Source organism: Hippocampus bargibanti, linkage group LG05, assembly GCF_051943395.1.
Source record: "Hippocampus bargibanti isolate YZ-2025 linkage group LG05, ASM5194339v1, whole genome shotgun sequence".
Classification (NCBI taxonomy): Eukaryota; Metazoa; Chordata; class Actinopteri; order Syngnathiformes; family Syngnathidae; genus Hippocampus; species Hippocampus bargibanti.
In genome coordinates, this window is record NC_142738.1 from 7461718 (window position 1) to 7479575 (window position 17858).

General features: G+C 39.2%; 1 protein-coding gene across 2 annotated transcripts in view; it reads left to right on the forward strand.

Moving 5' to 3' along the window:
• rfx4 (regulatory factor X, 4) overlaps nucleotides 1–17119 on the forward strand; it is a 43023-nt gene extending 25904 nt beyond the window's left edge. The window contains exons 9-18 of one of the 2 annotated variants that reach the window (XM_088996052.1): nucleotides 1347–1447; nucleotides 2701–2759; nucleotides 2841–2985; nucleotides 4672–4766; nucleotides 6361–6478; nucleotides 8071–8190; nucleotides 9222–9362; nucleotides 9617–9803; nucleotides 11267–11405; nucleotides 15002–17119. In XM_088996052.1, coding sequence (XP_088852178.1) covers nucleotides 1347–1447; nucleotides 2701–2759; nucleotides 2841–2985; nucleotides 4672–4766; nucleotides 6361–6478; nucleotides 8071–8190; nucleotides 9222–9362; nucleotides 9617–9803; nucleotides 11267–11405; nucleotides 15002–15277 — 1381 coding nt within the window. In that variant the 3' untranslated portion in view covers nucleotides 15278–17119. The remainder of the gene's footprint in view (nucleotides 1–1346; nucleotides 1448–2700; nucleotides 2760–2840; nucleotides 2986–4671; nucleotides 4767–6360; nucleotides 6479–8070; nucleotides 8191–9221; nucleotides 9363–9616; nucleotides 9804–11266; nucleotides 11406–15001) is intronic. The other variant, XM_088996053.1, reaches the window with a different exon arrangement.
• The last annotated feature ends 739 nt before the right edge of the window (nucleotides 17120–17858 follow it).

Consider the following 17858-nt stretch of genomic DNA (forward strand, 5'->3'; position numbering starts at 1 on the left):
TATCTTTCTCTCTTGCGCAAGCGCGAACACTTCCCCCCAGGCATACACACACGTTTTGTTTTGACTGAAAAGAAAATCTGCACTGCACTGAAACCGCGATAAGTAAAAAAAATACAAAGTACAAAGTAGCGGGGATCACTGTATAGTGATACCTCAGTTTACGAACTTAATTGGTTCCTAGAAAGTGTGTGTCAGGTGAAAAGTTCGTCTGCCGAACATTTATTTCCCATAAGAAACCATTAAAAATGAGAATAATCCGTTCCCAGGTCCCCATTAAAAATAATTTCCTGGTAAATAAGCCTTAAAACTACACAAAATATACCTTATTTTATGTATAATAAATGTGCTATAGTATTGTAACTTAGAAATAAACTATAATGTATAATAAAGTCATTTTATTTACCTTTGTGATAGTAATTGTCAATGGATGAACGAACTTCCAGGTTGTTATGGTCGTTGATGTAGTTGCCTCTTGATGATATCCGAGTGAAGTTGCCATGCGTTCTCAGCGATAATAGCCCCCGCTAGGCTGATTTTCGTTAATCCAAATCAACTGAGGTGTTTCAACCCCTTCTATTGCCTGAGACCGTTGCTTAGACAACACAGAAACAGCCTTAGCCACACGTAGCAACGGTCGACTTAGCATACGGGGACAGGGACGCTAAGTCACACAAACGCACACCTCGTTCGTGTTTTCCGATGATCTCCTTCTTCTGCTCGACAGTAATTTTCTTGAATGTCTTTTTAGGCTTAACACTAGCCTGTGGTGAGGTCTTTTTCGGTCCCATAATAGCAAAAGTACTCCACTCAATAACAAACCACGTATGCACTCAAAGGGGGTATGGAAAAGTAGTCCGCCAGCCACCGTTGCGCTGTTGAATCGTGTGGTTTGGTGTTCATCCGCCGAAAACTAGTCCGCCAGCCACCGTGGTGCTGTGTGGTTTGATTCGTTTGCCAAAAACTAGTTCGTCAGCCAAGACTATATGCTCGCAAATTTAATGTTCATAAGGCGAAAATTTCATGAGCTAAAGTGTTCGTAAGTTGAGGTATCACTGTATATGAATTACAGAACGTTTGGCTAGCTTCTTCTTTTCCTTTCAGCTTTTCCCTTCGGGGGACGCCACGGCGAATCAGTGTCCTCCATCTTCAGAGTTCAACTTTTCAATGATCAAACCTATTTCAACTAGTTTTAAACCAAATCATTTCAAGTAATTTGTTTCACTTAAATTTGTCCACATCCTACTGCTACATTAATTATTGTCTGATTGCTACAGATGTGGTACTCATCTGGCGCATCTAGTCTTTTTCATAAATTAAATTCCCTTTTCTGTCTATCCTTGACACAGTTTGACACAAGTAATCCGGAAATTTGCCAAACAATTAGAAGAGTGGCTCAAAATCGCTCTTCACGACCTCCCGGAGAACCTGGGGAACATCAAATTTGAGTGTAAGTAGACCAACTGCGAATGTTTGTTCGTAATAGAACGTCCTGTGGGAACTCGTGGTTAGCCCGTTAAGCTCACAGTTAGATCTCGTGAGTTCAAGACCCGGTCCGGTTTCCCTTTGTGGAGTTTGCATGTTCTCCCCGTGTCTGTGTGGGTTTTCTGCGGGTACTCCAGTTTCCTCCCACATCCCAAAGACATGCATAGCAGGCTGATTGAACACTCCAAATTGCCCTCAAGGTGTGAGGGTGAGCGTAGCTTTATCTCTTGTTTCTATTTATAATTGTATTTTATTTATGCTTGTCTGTGACTGTAAAGTGTCCTTGAGAGCTTTGAAAGGCACTTGAAATAAAATGTATTATTATTATTATTATTATTATAATTATTATTATTATTATTTGTGGCTTTGTGCCCTGTGAATGCATGGATCAATGTTAGGCTAAAGTCAACTTTTACGTCGGGCATACAACTTTCAAAACGTGGCCGACAACTTCTTTAAGAAAAAAAAAACGATTTTTTTTTTCACATTTATTTCGAAAGCAAACCACTACAAGCCACGTGGACGACTCTTTCGAAGCGCCTTTCAAAACTTTCAAGTACACATTACAGTCACAGTGTAGTCCGAAGCACGAAACCGGCTTCTGATTTGGCAATTTGCATACTCGGCACGAACGTTCGTTTGGCAATTTGCATACTCGGCACGGCAGCCAATCAGAAGCCTGTTTCGTGCTTCGGACTATACCGTGACTGTAAAGTGTACTTAAGAGTTTTGTAAGGTGCTTAGAAAGAGCGGTCCACGTGGCTTTTAGCAGACAATGCAACGCAAACATTGCATTATGCACCATGACGACAAACGCCAAGAGGGGCAAAATCTTCAACAAGGGATGTTTACCATAAATTAAGCAAGGGAGCATTTGTGGTAGATACTTCCTTAATTAAAAAAAAAAATCCTTTATACTTCGCAACAATGGTTTTTTTCGCGATTAGTCGTCTTATTGTGTTTCAGGATGTGAAAAATGGGGCAGGCAACTTTTCAGAATTGTCCGCCCTGGTGTTCGCTAACTTTTTGTCACGAGTTTCAGACACTGCTAAAATCATTGACAATTAATGCTAGCTAGCGGGCTGGCCTTTCGGTTACATCCATTGTAATCTATCTGTTGAAATAATGTCATGAAATATGTCTGAGTTCCTACCACATCTAAAATTTTGGAATGGAAATATGTCAAACTCCCCCTGAGGTATTCACTTATCTATTCAGTGTCTCGGAGATTCTCGCAAATCCTCAAGCGGCAAACGTCCCTAAACCATCTGTGTCAGGTTTGTATTACCTAACACAACGCTGGCTCTCACATAAACGATATGCGCTGATACCGGTAGTGTCCGTGTGGCTGTCTGCAGGCATCGCGCACCGTGATAAATAGCGCCGACATCACCTTCCAAATGCTGGAGGACTGGAGGAATGTGGACCTGAACAGCATCACCAAGCAGACACTGTACACCATGGAGGACTCGCAGGAGGAGCACCGGCAGCTCATCATCCACTGTAAGTCCAGTGCAAGCCATTGTATTTTGGACAGCTGCCCTCATTTTAAGCTCATATAACTCCAGACCCATATAATTTAGGAATTTAACTCTTTTTTTTTTGATGAAAGAAGAATGTCTATGGTTTCTTTTGCTGAATTGAATGTTTATGTTGTCCTAAATGTCTATATTCTGTGGGTCGTGTAATTCCAGTGACAATAACAAAAATCCTGGCACTGGAGTGGACACATTTTTGCACGTCTGGGAGTGAATGAGTTAAAAACAATGTGATGTTTTTTTTCTAAAACCTTTTTAGATAGAGATTTTTTTAGATATTTCATTTTTTTTGTAAGTTTATAAAGGCTTGCGCAGTATGGATTTTAGCCTCTGTTGATATTTATAGCTAGTACGTTTGACAACAAAATTTCACATGTTGCTTCATTTAACATTTAATTCATAAGTATTATTATTTATTATTATTATTATTATTATTATTATTATTATTATTATTATTATTATTATTACTATTAAATTTGAACATTTGTGGGAACATTTGCAAATGTCCCTACTGTGGAATTATTAAAGGATTTCTGATTGATTCTGATCATTATGATTATTATGATTCTTCTTCTTCTTCTTATTATTATTATTATTATTATTATTATTATTATTATTGTTATTATTATTAAATTTGAAAATCTGTGGGGGAATGTGCAAATTTCCCCACTGTTGAACTTCTTCTTGTTCTTGTTCTTCCTCTCATTCTTCTTCTTTGTCTTATTTTTCTTCTTCTCATTCTTCTTCTTATTATTATTCCTCTTCTTATTCCTCTTATTTGTGTTCTTGTTCTTGTTTTTTTTTGTTCTTGTTCTTGTTCTTCTTGTTCTTCTACTCTTTGTTCTTCTTGTTCTTGTTCTTCTCATTCTTCTTATTTTTCTTCTTCTCATTCTTCGTCTTATTCTTATTATTATTCCTCTTCTTATTATTATTATTGTTTTTCTTCTTCTTCTTCTTCTTCTTCTTCTTGTTCGTCTTGTTCTTCTTGTTCTTCTTGTTCTTCTTCTTGTTCTTCTTGTTCTTCTTGTTCTTCTACTTCTTCTTATTCTTCTTCTTATTCTTCTTATGATAACAATGATGAATATTATTAATTCTCTTCTTATTCCTCTTCTTCTTCTTGTTCTTCTTGTTCTTCTCATTCTTCTTCTTATTATTATTCATCTTATTCCTCTTCTTGTTTTTCTTCCTCTTCTTCTTGTTCTTCTTTTTTTTCTTCTTGTTCTTCTCATTCTTCTTCTTATTATTATTCCTCTTCTTGTTTTTCTTCCTCTTCTTCATCTTGTTCTTCTTCTTGTTCTTCTTGTTCTTGTTCTTCTTTTTTCTTCTTCTTCTTCTTCTTCTTCTTCTTCTTCTTCTTCTTCTTCTTATTGTTCTTATTCTTATTGTTCTTATTCTTACTCCTCTTCTTATTCTTCTTATGATTCCTCTTATGATGATGATGATGACGATAATAATAATTATTATTATGACATGTTATGTGCTAGATTTTTTAATATATAAAAATCCATTGGTTGCATCTCTTGTTAATATCCATCTATAATAAATAAAATGGACCAAATTGTGACACCAATGCAAGCCATAGGAAGTCTAAATTAATTTATAATAAACAACAAATCGTGAATAAAAACCACTGGCTGTCCTTTTGTCTCAGTGTACCAGGAGTTTGATCGCCTCTTGGAGGAGCAATCGCCCATTGAGGCCTACATTGATTGGCTCGATTCCATGGTGGATCGCTGTGTCATCAAGGTAACACAGACATCCTTTTTTTTTACGTGTGCGTACAAATGCGTGTGTGAGAGAGATTCAGTACCGTTCGAAACGTATCTCGTTCGTATGTTGGGGAGCATCTTTGTTGCGCCGTGCACAACGGAATTGTCACCTGCCAATCACACAAGAAGGCAGATAATGTTTTGTTTGAGAAGCATCTGACAACTGAAACACAGGTGGAACTTTCTCACTGCATATTCCCGCCAACTGGACAGCTTTATATACAGTGATACCTTGGTTTACAAACTTAATTAGTTCCCAGAAAGTGTGTGTAAGGCCAAAAGTGTGTATTCCAAACATTAATTTCCCGTAGTAAATCATTAAAATGAGAATAATCTGCTCCCAGGTCCCCATAAAACATGATTTTCAACTAAATAAGCCTTAAAACTACACACAATATACCTTATTTTATGTATAATAAATGTGCTATGGTATTGTAATTAAATAAATAAACTACTGTATAATGAAGTCGTTTTATTTACCTTTGTGATGGTCGTTGATGGCTTGATGGAATGGATAGCTTTTTGCATAAAGTGTCTCAAGGAGCTCTGAGTTGTACATCTTACAAGTTATATATTGCAACAGCAACAGATGCAGGCAGACACACTAGAAACTTCATTCATAGCTTGTATGTTCTCTTCAAATTGTACAGATGGCTTGTGCGGATTATTTGTGGAGCCTGATTGATGGGATATTTTAACCTTGCACTCTACACTCTGCCTTTGAACTATCAATAAATTTAAAACGAGTCAAAATTTCACTGTGTTTTCTATCCATTTTCTCACCATTTCACTTTTTTTTTTTTTTTTTGTCTGTCGTCTCATTTTCGTGTGTGTGTGTGTGTGTGTGTGTGTGTGTGTGTGTGTGTGTGTGTGTGTGTGTTTCTGTGTTCTGTAAGTCCTCCCCCTGCTCACTGCTGCGTGTGTCAGTGTGTCCCCTCCCTCCTCTGCCACGGATCTTGACCAATCACGTGCAGCTTTAACCGAAGACTGGGGGCGGGGAATAGAGGGGAAAAAAGCCGGCTGCCATTTCAGGAGCTCCAAAAACCAAGAACGACACATCACTCATTGTGGCGCTCCGTGTATTTCCCGAAAAATAGTTCATATGCCAAGATTATATTCTCGCGACTTTAACGTTCGTAAGGTGAAAGGTTTGTTTGCTAATGCGTTCGTAAGCCGAGGTATCACTGTACATCACTGCATGTATACTTGATCCAAAAAAAAAGTATTTGCAATGCCTTTGGGCCTTTAAAAAGACACCTGCAGCCCTGAACTTGCTGGTCCCTCACTCTCACAGCAATCCTCCCTGTTAATGATGTCTACACGCTTCCAATTTGCGACCATTAAATGCCCGATATAGCCTTGTAAAATGCGGTCGCCCCGGCAACGCCTCGGCCCGGTCAGACAATAGTTCAATAGGAAGGCGTGTCCCAAGGGGCAAATTAAATAGTTGACTTGTTGACATGTTTTCTGGTCCCGGAGGTTTAAGCCCCCCCAAACACAGGCTGTGTTAATACCGGCATCCTCAGGCTCCCCCACCTTTCTCATGGAAATGGTCTCCCTCTCTTTCTTAGGTTTCTGGGAAGAGGCCCGGCTGCTTGAAGAAGATGGCTCAACAGTTCCTGTTGATGTGGTCCTGCTTTGGGACCAGAGTTATTCGTGATATGACGCTCCACAGCGCCCCCAGTTTTGGTGAGCTGTCGTTATTACTCACAGTACTCAAACCCTGTATTTAAAGGACAACCGACACCATTTTTTTTGTTTCCTAACTGACATCAAAAAAACGTTTTATAGCATCTAAAATACCCAAAACACGCAGGCTGATATTTTTCGTCAAATGCAAAACACTAATAAAAATGAGTTAGTGTCCCAAAACTACTTCAAAATGACCCCGGAAATGCCGTGTTTCAGAAGGTCCCGCCCCCTTGTTTGTGACGTCACGCCAGGACGTCTTGCCTTGCTCTCGAATCAAAACAATGGCTTCAGATTCGGAGAAGATGCTTTCTTGTTACTCATCCAGTTATGAACATGATTCAAATAGTTCTGAAGAGGAAAGCATAAATGTTTGCAATCGATTAAAGAAGTCCTCCCGTATCAATTTGAGCCGTCAGGACTCCAATGTAGCGTCTCAGAAAATGCACAAAATGGCGGCCAAGCTCCATTGGAAATGTGCTGATTTGTCTGCTGGGAATTTGTGTCAACTAGTATCAAATAGTAGTCTTGGTGCAACACACAACGATTCACCATCGGGTTATTGATGTTTTTTCCTTCTAATTTCTCCAACGACGCAGATCAACAAGTTTTCAGACCAAACAAAGTACCCAAAATGCATTGTGTGTCACTTTCTCGGTCAGGGGTGTTCCAGATGTGACGTCACGTTAAGCATCGTCCTTCCTGAATATTCAGCGCGAGTCTTAAAACGTAAAATATAGCTATCTGCCGTGGAATCTTTGTGAAATACGTTCATTAGAAGTCATTTGAAGTCATTTTACAAATTATGGACACAACTTCTCCGGAGGCGTCGGTTGTCCTTTAAAGCGAAGGAAGTGTAGCAATCTGTTATTCACTGACAATGAGAGGATAGTCGGCAGATAAATCTTGAGCCAATTGGTGTGCAGGTGAAGTGAGCGTGGCTTGGGTAATTGAGGTGCAGTAAAATGAATAAGGAAAATGACCTCTCCTTCCCTTGGCCGTTCTTTGACCGGACATTTGAATATCAAAGACACAGCTGGCTGCCATGTTTCCGTAAAGCCGCTTTATGTGCACAAACAGCTAATTAACAAACGCCCCCCCCACCCCCACACTTACCAAACCACCGCACACACACAAATCGCCGCTTCCCCCGATGTGTTTACTCATGTGTTTCTCTTTTATGACAGCTCAGGATTGCCCCGGACTTGCTTGAATAGTCAGCAAGTGTTTATCATGCAGTCACACGTGCACAATGATACCATTGTGGTGCTCACACCCACCCACCCACCGTCATCCGGAGGTCAGCATGGAACTATTTCTGGCACTGGCCCGGATTATGGAAAAATCAGGGTGGTGTTTCAAGTCATTCACTAAACATGATATAATGTAAGGATATTATGTCGTAAATTAGCAATATAAATATCAATAAGCCAAAATGTCACATGGGTCACTGTCTGCAATAGAAGTGATTGTGAACTCAGTCCAGGAGTTACTTTCCTTCCCTAATATGTCACAGCACGGAGGAGGGGGGGGGGGGGACATGCTAATGCTCATCGTTTCTATGGTGACAACAACGTGAACTTGTTTCACAGGCTCCTTCCACTTGATCCATCTCATGTTTGACGACTACGTTCTCTACCTGTTGGAGTCGCTGCACTGCCAGGAGAGGGCTAATGACCTCATGAGGGCCATGAAGGGAGAAGGCGGCACAGGTAAGGGCAACAATGCAATCCGAAAACGGATATGAACGACCATCCGTATTTGATCGTACGATGGAGTATTGAGGACACATTTGGGGAGGATAGTCAGAATCACAAATATAAAGATGAAATAATTACAGTGATACCTCAGCTTACAAACTTAATTGGTCCCCAGAAAGTGTGTGTAAGGCAAATTTTGGTCTTCCAAACATATATTTCCTATCAGAAACCATTAAAATGAGAATAATCCGTTCACAGGTCCCCATAAAACATAATTTTCTCGTAAAAAAGCCTTGAAACTACACAAAATATACTTTATTTCATTTATAATAAATGTGGTATTGCAATGTAATGAGAGAAATAAACTGTAATGTGTAATAAAGTCATTTTATTTACCTTTTTCTTTTTCGTTTTCCTTTTTTCTTTTTTTTCTTTTTTCTTTTTCGTTTTCTTATTCTTCTGTTTCTTTGTCTTTCTTTTTTTCTTTTTTCTTTTTTTTTTTTCTTTTTTTCTTTTTTCTTTTTTTCTTTTTTTCTTTTTTTCTTTGTCTTTTTTTCTTTTTCTTTATCATTTTCTTTTTTTGGGAGAGGGTGGACTTCTTTTATTATTATTACTATTATTATTACCATTATTACTATTGTTACAATTAGTATTATTATTATTAGTAGTAGTAGTAGGAGAAGTAGTAGTAGTACTTTTTCTTTTTCTTTTTCTTTTTCTTTTTCTTTTTCTTTTTCTTTTTCTTTTTCTTTTTTTCTTTATTTATTTTTTCCCCTTTTTTTGTTTTTTCTTTTGTTAATTTTTTCTTTTTTTCTTTTATCGTTTTCTTTTTCTTTTCTTCTTTTTCTTCTTTTTTTCTTTTTTTTTTTTGGGAGAGGGTGGACTTCTTTTATTATTATTATTATTATTATTATTATTATTACAATTATTAATATTACCATTATGACTACTATGACTACTATTATATAATAATAATAATAATAATAATAATAATTATTATTATTATTATTATTATTATTATATGTTCATGTCCTTTCCCACAGAGCAAGACGAAGGGTTCACGCTGACGGGAATAACCGCCACCTCCTCGCCGTCGCCGAGTGCCTATTCGCCCGTCCACTCCGCTGCCATGTCATCGTCCTCGCCCGCAGCCGACGCGTCACCTGAGTATCCGTCCAGCACAGGTCAGAGAGGTCAAACGTTTTATTCATTATAATTTTTTCTTCATTGTACAAAGTTATCCAAGTCTGATTTGGCGAAATTACTTTTTTAAATTTTGTACTCATTTCAGAATCTGTGCTTTTTATTTGTTTGACTGTTACTCAAGTACACGAGTTAAAACATCACTTGTACTTTTATTTTGCGACACAAGTATTTGTACTTGGACTTAAGTTCAGAGTGTGAGTACTTTTGCCACGTCTGTGTATGTGTCTGGCAGGCGCCGTTCAGTCATATACGTGGTCCCTTACATACACAGTGACAACAGCAGGAGGTTGCGCACCTGACGCCGGCCAGCAGCTGTCCTGCATGAGAAGCAGCAGCGCCGCTGGCACCACGCCGCCGCCACCGCCGCCGCCCTCCTCCGCCCATCGGTTGCCTGCTTACGCCCACAGAGAGGATCATGGGTAATAACAGTGTCTGAAACTCATGACAAAAAGTTAGCGGACACCAGGGCAGACAACTCTGAAAAGTTGCCTGCCCGACCATAAAGTTGCCTGCCCCATTTTTCACAATTTGAAACACAATAAGACGACTAATCGCAAAAAATAATAATAATATTGTTGCGAATTATAAAGGATTTTTTAAATGAAGGAAGTACCTACCACAAATGCTCGCTTGCTTAATTTATGATAAAATTTCCCTTGCTGAAGATTTTGCTCCAGTTGTCGTTTTTCGTCGTGGTGCACAATGCAATGTTTGCGTGTCTGCTAAAAGCCATGTGAACTCCTCTTCTATCCTTTCACCCCGCCACCCCACCCCCTTTCAAATTGCTGCTGTGGACTGTAAATTTCCCAATTGTGGGACGAATAAAGGTTTTCTGATTCTGATTTCTAAGCACCTCTCAAAACTTTCAAGTACACTTTACAGTCACGGTATAGTCCGAAGCACGAAACAGGCTTCACATTGGGTGCTGTGCCAAAAATATATGGCGCTACTTGAGGGAAATAAAAATAAAAAATAAAATGGAGCCATTACAATAAGACAATCAGTCTCCAACACTTAGTGGTAATTGGTTAATTAATTTCTGTATCAGTGCAATGCCTTGTAGGATTTTTTTCTTTTCAGGTGATCGTGGATTTTTCACTATTTTTTGAGTTGCATTGTAGCATACATTGAGAGTGCTCTAGATTGGATTGGATTAGTTTATTAGTCTCGCAGTGAAGAAATTTACATTTTACATTTGGTGTATGAAGCAGTTCTAGATGAAAGAGTAGAGGATCAAAGGTTCCTTCTCACCAGTGGATCAGGAACGTCATGGTGAAATGTACACATCAGCTACAAGCTAAATGTTGAAGGCAAACACAAAGCTGTAGCACCCATTGACGAAAAGAGATTGTCTGATAACTCCTGTAACAAGTAAATCCGCTTCAATTCCAAGCAGCGGCGGTTCCACATGAACAAAGCGGGGTTGTGAAAATGCTGCCCATTACAGGCACAAAAAAGCACAAATCGCCCGAATGATGACAGTCAAATGGCACTGGCATTCCTCCCAAAAACAGTGTTGGCATATTCGTGCTCCTTAAAAAGGCGCAACCGCTTAACACAGTGTCCTCCTTGATGAATATTGTGACCAAAAACACTGACAAACAATCTGTATTTGTACCACATGACGCACAATAACACAAAGTGACAATAAATAAATAAATAACACAAAAAAAAGCAAGGCTCGTGAGAGCACTTGCTGACGGCTGCCTACTCGTGCGTTATTTTGGACTTCTAGAGGGGACAATGTCGTTATCCTCGCTATATATTTGAACATCACGACAAAAATGGCAGTGACACTATAGCAGTTATTGAGCTGGACAAGTATATTTTCTCTTCACACCTCTTTGACGAGCGTGTTGAAAATGCATGCCTGCTTTTTCAGATACACGGGAAGCTACAACTACGGAAGCTACGCCAACCAGCATCCTCACGCCATCCAAAGCCAATACCCAGGGCTTAGCCACGATACTACCATCCCGGCGCCACTCCACTACTCTGCCTACCACCGCTCATCCGCACAGGTCAGTCTCGCGCTTGGACTGAATGGCAATTCATTTATTGATAGATTGTTTTTAATTAAATTGATTTCGAAAGGGCTTGGTTCCTGCAATAGTTTTCGTCCATCTTGATTTACATAATACAGTGATAACTCGGTTTACGAACCCCTTGGCTTACGAACTTTTCGATTTACGAACGTTACATTCATGATAATTTTACCTTGGCATACGAACTTTTTTCGTAAACGGAGCTGCCTCAATGAGTGATGTGTCGTTCGCAAACGAGCCGGTTCTTCGAACAACAAAATGGCAGCCGACTGTTTTTGTCCTCTATTCCCTGCCCCCAGTCTTCGGTTAAAGCCTTGTGATTGGTCAAGAACGCAGCAGTAATGGGGGGGGGGGTTAAACATTAAAGAGACAGGCAGACGACAGTGAGAGACTTTTAACTTTGATAGTTCAAAGGCAGAGTGTAGACTGCAAGGTTAAAATATCCCATCAATCAGGCTCCACGAACAACCCGCACAAGACATCTGTACACTTGATGCAAAAAGCTATCAACCCAGCTAAACAGAACACAATTGATGAGGAACAAAGTAAAATTATTGCAGAGAAAGCACCTATAAGGGATCATTCCTGAAGATGGTGAAAGAAGGCTACGTTCCTCCTCAAGTGTTTAATGCTGAGGAAACCGGCCACTCCATTCCATCAAGCCATCAACGACCATCACAAAGGTAAATAAAATGACTTTATTATACAGCACAGTTTATTTCTTTAATTATTATACCATAGCAAATTTATTATACATAAAATAAGGTATATTTTGTGTAGTTTTAAGGCTTAGAAAAATCGAAAGTAGAAAATTATGTTTTATGGGGACCTGGCAACGGATTATTCTCATTTTAATGGTTTCCTATGGGAAATTAATTTTTGGCATACACACTTCGCCTTACACACTCTGTCTGGGAACCAATTAAGTTCGTAAGCCAAGGTATCACTGTACCCCACCCGATTTTGTGTGAATCCCTAGAAATGTTCTTGGGGGCTCCTTTTTTTTTAACTTTCCAAGCGGACCTTCTTCAGAGTCTCACAATGTTGCTCTCTGGACAGCGGAAGCAGCTGCCGGTGTTTCATCATCACACGTGTATTACTAAAATATTGTTATTCAATGCTCTCTTTTCAGCTATGAGCACCCCAGCTCTGCCCTTTTGACTCCCCGCACTGACTGTCTTTTTCCGTGCGGCGACTGCTCATAATGAACTGTCTGTGGTGTTTATATGTTAACGTGAACACTTACTTCCTCTTTATTAAGATGCTTTTGGGCTTAAATTCGGAACAATGAAGCTCCTTTGTCCCCCTGGGAGAGGGTGGACTTTGTCTAATGTCCGAAATATGGTAGTTATCCACTGCCTGTACAGTCGATGCTGTTTGGCATCTGTCGCTATGGCAATGCAGGAAGGATCCCAATTTTCAAATTCTGTTTGATTTTACTTGCTCAATGTGATAATCTCTTAGAAAGAAAACTGCTGTCATGACCAAAATATTCATTCTTAAAGTAATGTCTAAACATGTTGACAATGAAGCGACACACAAATTACAGACGCTCCCCAACTTACGCGCGAGATACCTTCCGAACGGTTGTTCGTAAGGTGAATTTGTTCGTCAGTTGCTTCAGTGCTATATTTTGTCTAGAATGTATGTATAATATATATTATATAAATGTGTTTAAGGTTTATATACGTATGCCTAAGGCTTGTATCAGTAACCTGTGTTTGTTTGTACTTAAAAATAAACATTTAATAAAATATATGCTCTATAAAGATATGTACAGGTACGACTGGAGAGAATACTACATATGTGACTACAAAAATGTTCGTGTGTACCGTTGTTCGTAACTTGAATGTTCGTAAGTAGGGGGAGCGTCTGTATGATAAATATGACATTTTTATTATCCAGATCAATGTCGAACACAAGAAACCAAGCCCAATTTCTTCCTATTTAAGGCTGAGCTATCAGAAAATAATAATCATGCATTTCATTTATAAGCGCCATTCAGAACTCTCAAGGTCACTTTACAGTCACATGATTTTTATGTCTGTGGGAGAGCAGCGGCAGCCACATGCGCCAGCGTTCACTCAACCTGGAATTACTCGATAGATAGAAAGCTAGCTAATAGATTGCGAGCTAGATAGCCAGCTAGCTAGATAACTAATAGACAGCAAATGGATAGTAAATAGATAGCTAGCTAGGTAGCCAGTTAGATAGCTAGTTAGGTAGCCAGCTAGATAGCTACCCAGATAAGCTAGGTAATGTTTTTCTGTGTTCCTATTATTTTCAAAGGAAATGAGCATGGTGTTGTCTTATTTTAAAGTAGGCTAGGCTATGTTTTGAGAAATGTATATTTCCATGTTTTTTTGTGTATTTTCTTTATGTATTTTTTTAACAACCTGGGCCTCTTTTTGTCCTATTTTAGGCTAGGCTATGCTGTATTTTGCTAAATTGCTGTTATTTTTAAAGAAACAGTTCTTATTTTACTACTCTATTGCCACGTACACACAGTGTTTGAAATAACGTCTGCCCGGTGGCCCGGGGCGTACAACTTTTCCGTCGGGCGTACAACTTTCAAAAGTTTTTTTTTTTTCAAATCAAACGTTTGTTGTATTCAATAAAGTAAAAGTTACATCTTCTTTTCCTTTGGGCTTTTCCCTTCAAGGGGTCGCCACAGCAAATCAGTGTCCTCCATCTTTAGAGGTTTGATCCGCATGTTTGTTTTGGCCAAGCTTTTTACGTTGGCTGCCCTTCCTGACACAACGCTCTGTATTTATCCGGGCTTGGGACCGGCACAATAAGACTTATGTCCCTTTGTGGCTACAGAACAAGCAACTCGCTCAGTAAAAGGCTCCCAAACACAAAATGGTCATCGGCACAGCAACATTCAAAAAATCAAAAACAATACTCACCATTTGATGACAATTCTCTTACCGTGAAATGGGCATCTCTTTCCCTACATTACATCACATTTGGAATACTTTTTTCATTCATTGACGGTGCGCCTTATAGTCCGGTGCACCTCATATATGGAAAGAGGTACATGCAAATTGCTAAACGAATGTTTGTTTGGCAATTTGCATACTCGGCATGGCAGCCAATCAGAAACCTGTTTCGTGCTTCGGACAATACCGTGACTGTAAAGTGTACTTGATAGTTTTGAAAGGCGCTTAGAAAGAGGAGTCCACGTGGCTTTTAGCAGACAACAAAACGTTAACATTGCATTGTGCATGATGACGACAACTGGAGCAAAATTTTCAGCAAGGGATATTTACCATAAATTATGCACGGGAGCATTTGTGGTAGGTACTTCGTTAATTAAAAAAAAAAAAACTTTATACTTTGCAACAATGTTTTTTTTTGGGTGATTAGTCGTCTTATTGTGTTTCAAGTTGTGAAAAATGGGGCAGGCAACTTTATGGCCGGACAGGCAACTTTTCAGAGTTGTCTGCCCTGGTGTCCGCTAACTTTTTGTCATGAGTTATAGACACTGATATAAATTAAGTAAAATGTCATTTCAAAAAAAAATCATAGCGGCCTTTCATTATAACGTGTCTCGTTTTTTTTCCCTCCAGTATCAATTCAACGGTCAGATGTCCCGCATGGATCCGTGTCTGATGAGTAGCACTCCCCGATTGCACCCTACGCCTGTGACCCCCCGGTGGCCGGATATGTCCTCGGTCAACGGCTGCTACGGTAGCCCCCCTGTGCACTCGGCACGCTACGCCGCGTCGGGTGACGTGTACTCACCCCTTGTCCCGCGTAGGAACTCGGAGTACGAGCACTCACAGCATTTCCCCGGCTTCGCCTATATCAATGGAGAGGCCACTGCCACCGGCTGGGCTAAGTAGCCTTCAAGAACACTTTGAACTGGAAAGAACACCCGTTGTTCAGACAAAGTGTGCGGACACAGACAGGACAAATTGTCAATCATGTTATGGGATTCGAGCGGTGGCGTTTCTACACTTACGACCCTTATTCTTAGTCCGTCCCTCCCAAGAAATTTGGGAAATCATGTACAGTTTCCCGAAAAAATATCTGCCCCTTTTCACATTTCAAAGCTTTTGTTATTATTTAATTAAAAAAAATATATTAAAAAAAACATTTAAAGACTGCCGTTTCTATTTACTTTAGTCGTCGTTTGTGAGATATTAAAATTGGCTTGTGTGATAAATGTCTTCTTTTTTTTTTTTTTTTAGAATGCGGGGGCAACTAGTTTTTCACCGCACTGTACTTTATTACCTTAAAAAAAAATGCAGCAGAATCATCCCACGCTGCCGCCAAGCTGTGCCTTTGTTTTCAGGAATGTACGCCTCTGCTTATTGGGCTGCAATGCCTAAAATGATATAAGGGGGGGTTGGTGCAGAGCTCTCAAGTCGATATGCAGAAGCACTACCTTAAAGGACAACCGACGCCTCCGGGCAAGTTGTGTCCATAATTTATAAAATCACTTCAAATGACTTCTACTGACCGTAGTTTACAAAGATTCCATGGCATACAGCTACATTTTACGTTTTAAGACTCGCACTGAATATTCAGGAAGTCTTGTTTTCGAGTTGATGACGATGCCTACGTGACGTCACGTCTGGAACGCCCCTGACCGAGAAAGCGACACACAATGCATTTTGGGTACTTTGTTGGGTCTGAAAACTTCGTGTTGATGGCGAAATTAGAAGGAAAATACATGAATAACGCGACGGTGAATCGTGTGTTGCACCAAGACTACTATTTGATTCTAGTTGACACTAATTCCCACCAGACAAATCAGCCCATTTCCAACGGAGCTTGGGCGTCATCTTGTGCATTTTCTGGGACGCTACATTGGATTCCTGACGGCTAGAATTGATATGGAAGGACTTCTTTAATCGATTGCAAACATTAATGCTTTCCTCTTCAGAACTATTTGAATCATATTCTTAACTGGATGAGTAACAAGAAAGCATCTTCTCCGAATCTGAAGCCATTGTTTTGATTTTAGAGCAAGGCGAAGAGGGGGCGGGACCTTGTGAAACTTGCAATTTCCGGGGTCATTTTGAAGTAGTTATGGGACACTTTAACTCATTTTTATTGGTGTTTTGCATTTGACTAAAAATATCAGCCTGCGTGTTTTGGGTATTTTAGATGCTATAAAACGTTTTTCTGATGTCAGTTAGGAAACAAAAAATTGGTGTCGGTTGTCCTTTAACCTTAAAAAAAAGAGCCCAAAACATCACAGAAAGCAGCATCCGACCAACTTTGAGGTTTAAAATTCTGTGTACGTGTGACCTTTTCTGTTTATTAAATTTGAAGCACACACACACACACACACACACACACACACACACACACACACACACACACACACACACACACACACACACACACACACACACACACAGTATTTTATGTATTTTCTGTAACTATGTAACATGATGTATCTTTTGCTTTCTATGGTCCTCTGTTGATCTGTTTTGTAAGATGATTAGTACATTAACCTTGGGTTGTGTGTTTTTTATAATGCACTGAAACACTACTGAGGACCTATTACCCTATGGGTATTTATAAAAAGACAAAAACAGAAGAATGGAAATTATTAAAATGTACAGTAACATTGTTGAATGCAAGCACTGAAAACGCATCTGTGGTGAATGTCGGACGATTGCGGTTGAAAGGGAGAATGTTGGCTGATAAATGATTCTGTAATGGAAAATTGTTGACTCGCTTTTGTCTTGTTTTTTTTGGCATTATTGATAATAATGGTGGTTTATATTTTGTCATAAAATTGTGGATTACAATATACAGCATATTCGGGATCAAAAGTCAAAGTCAGCTTCATTGTCAAATATGCTAATATGCATGACATACAGCACAGATGAAATTACTGTCCTCTCGGACCCAGCATACAAGGCACTTATAATGACTTTAACAAACGTAATAAACATGAAAACGCCAATTTGCCGGGAGAGGGGAGCCACTGCGTGTTCAATGCGCCGCCATCTTGGGAAAAACAAAAACAAAACAAAAAAATCAATCAATTCCCTTTTCAATTACCTTTTTTAAAATCTGCATCGCATTGATTTAATGCGAAAACCTGCCAGTTTCATTTCTAAAATAACAAATTTGCTCAAATTACTTCTCCAATCTTATTTGTGATTTCATTAATATTTATTTATCACAAAACATTGAACATATTGATGATTTGTGACAATACTTACGAAATAATTATAATTACACTGTTTTAAAGCTCTCTCCGTGTTTACATTTTAAATGATCACTTTCTCCTAGAGAATCGCAATGTCGCTTCACTAAGAAGTCTTTATATAAATAAAATTATATATATGTAGTCAAATACATACAATACTGTGAATTTAAGTGTAATGCAACAGATTATACTTGATTAGCCCAAAATGATTTCCCATTTGTTTTTATGTTGATGACCATTTAATCATGAAT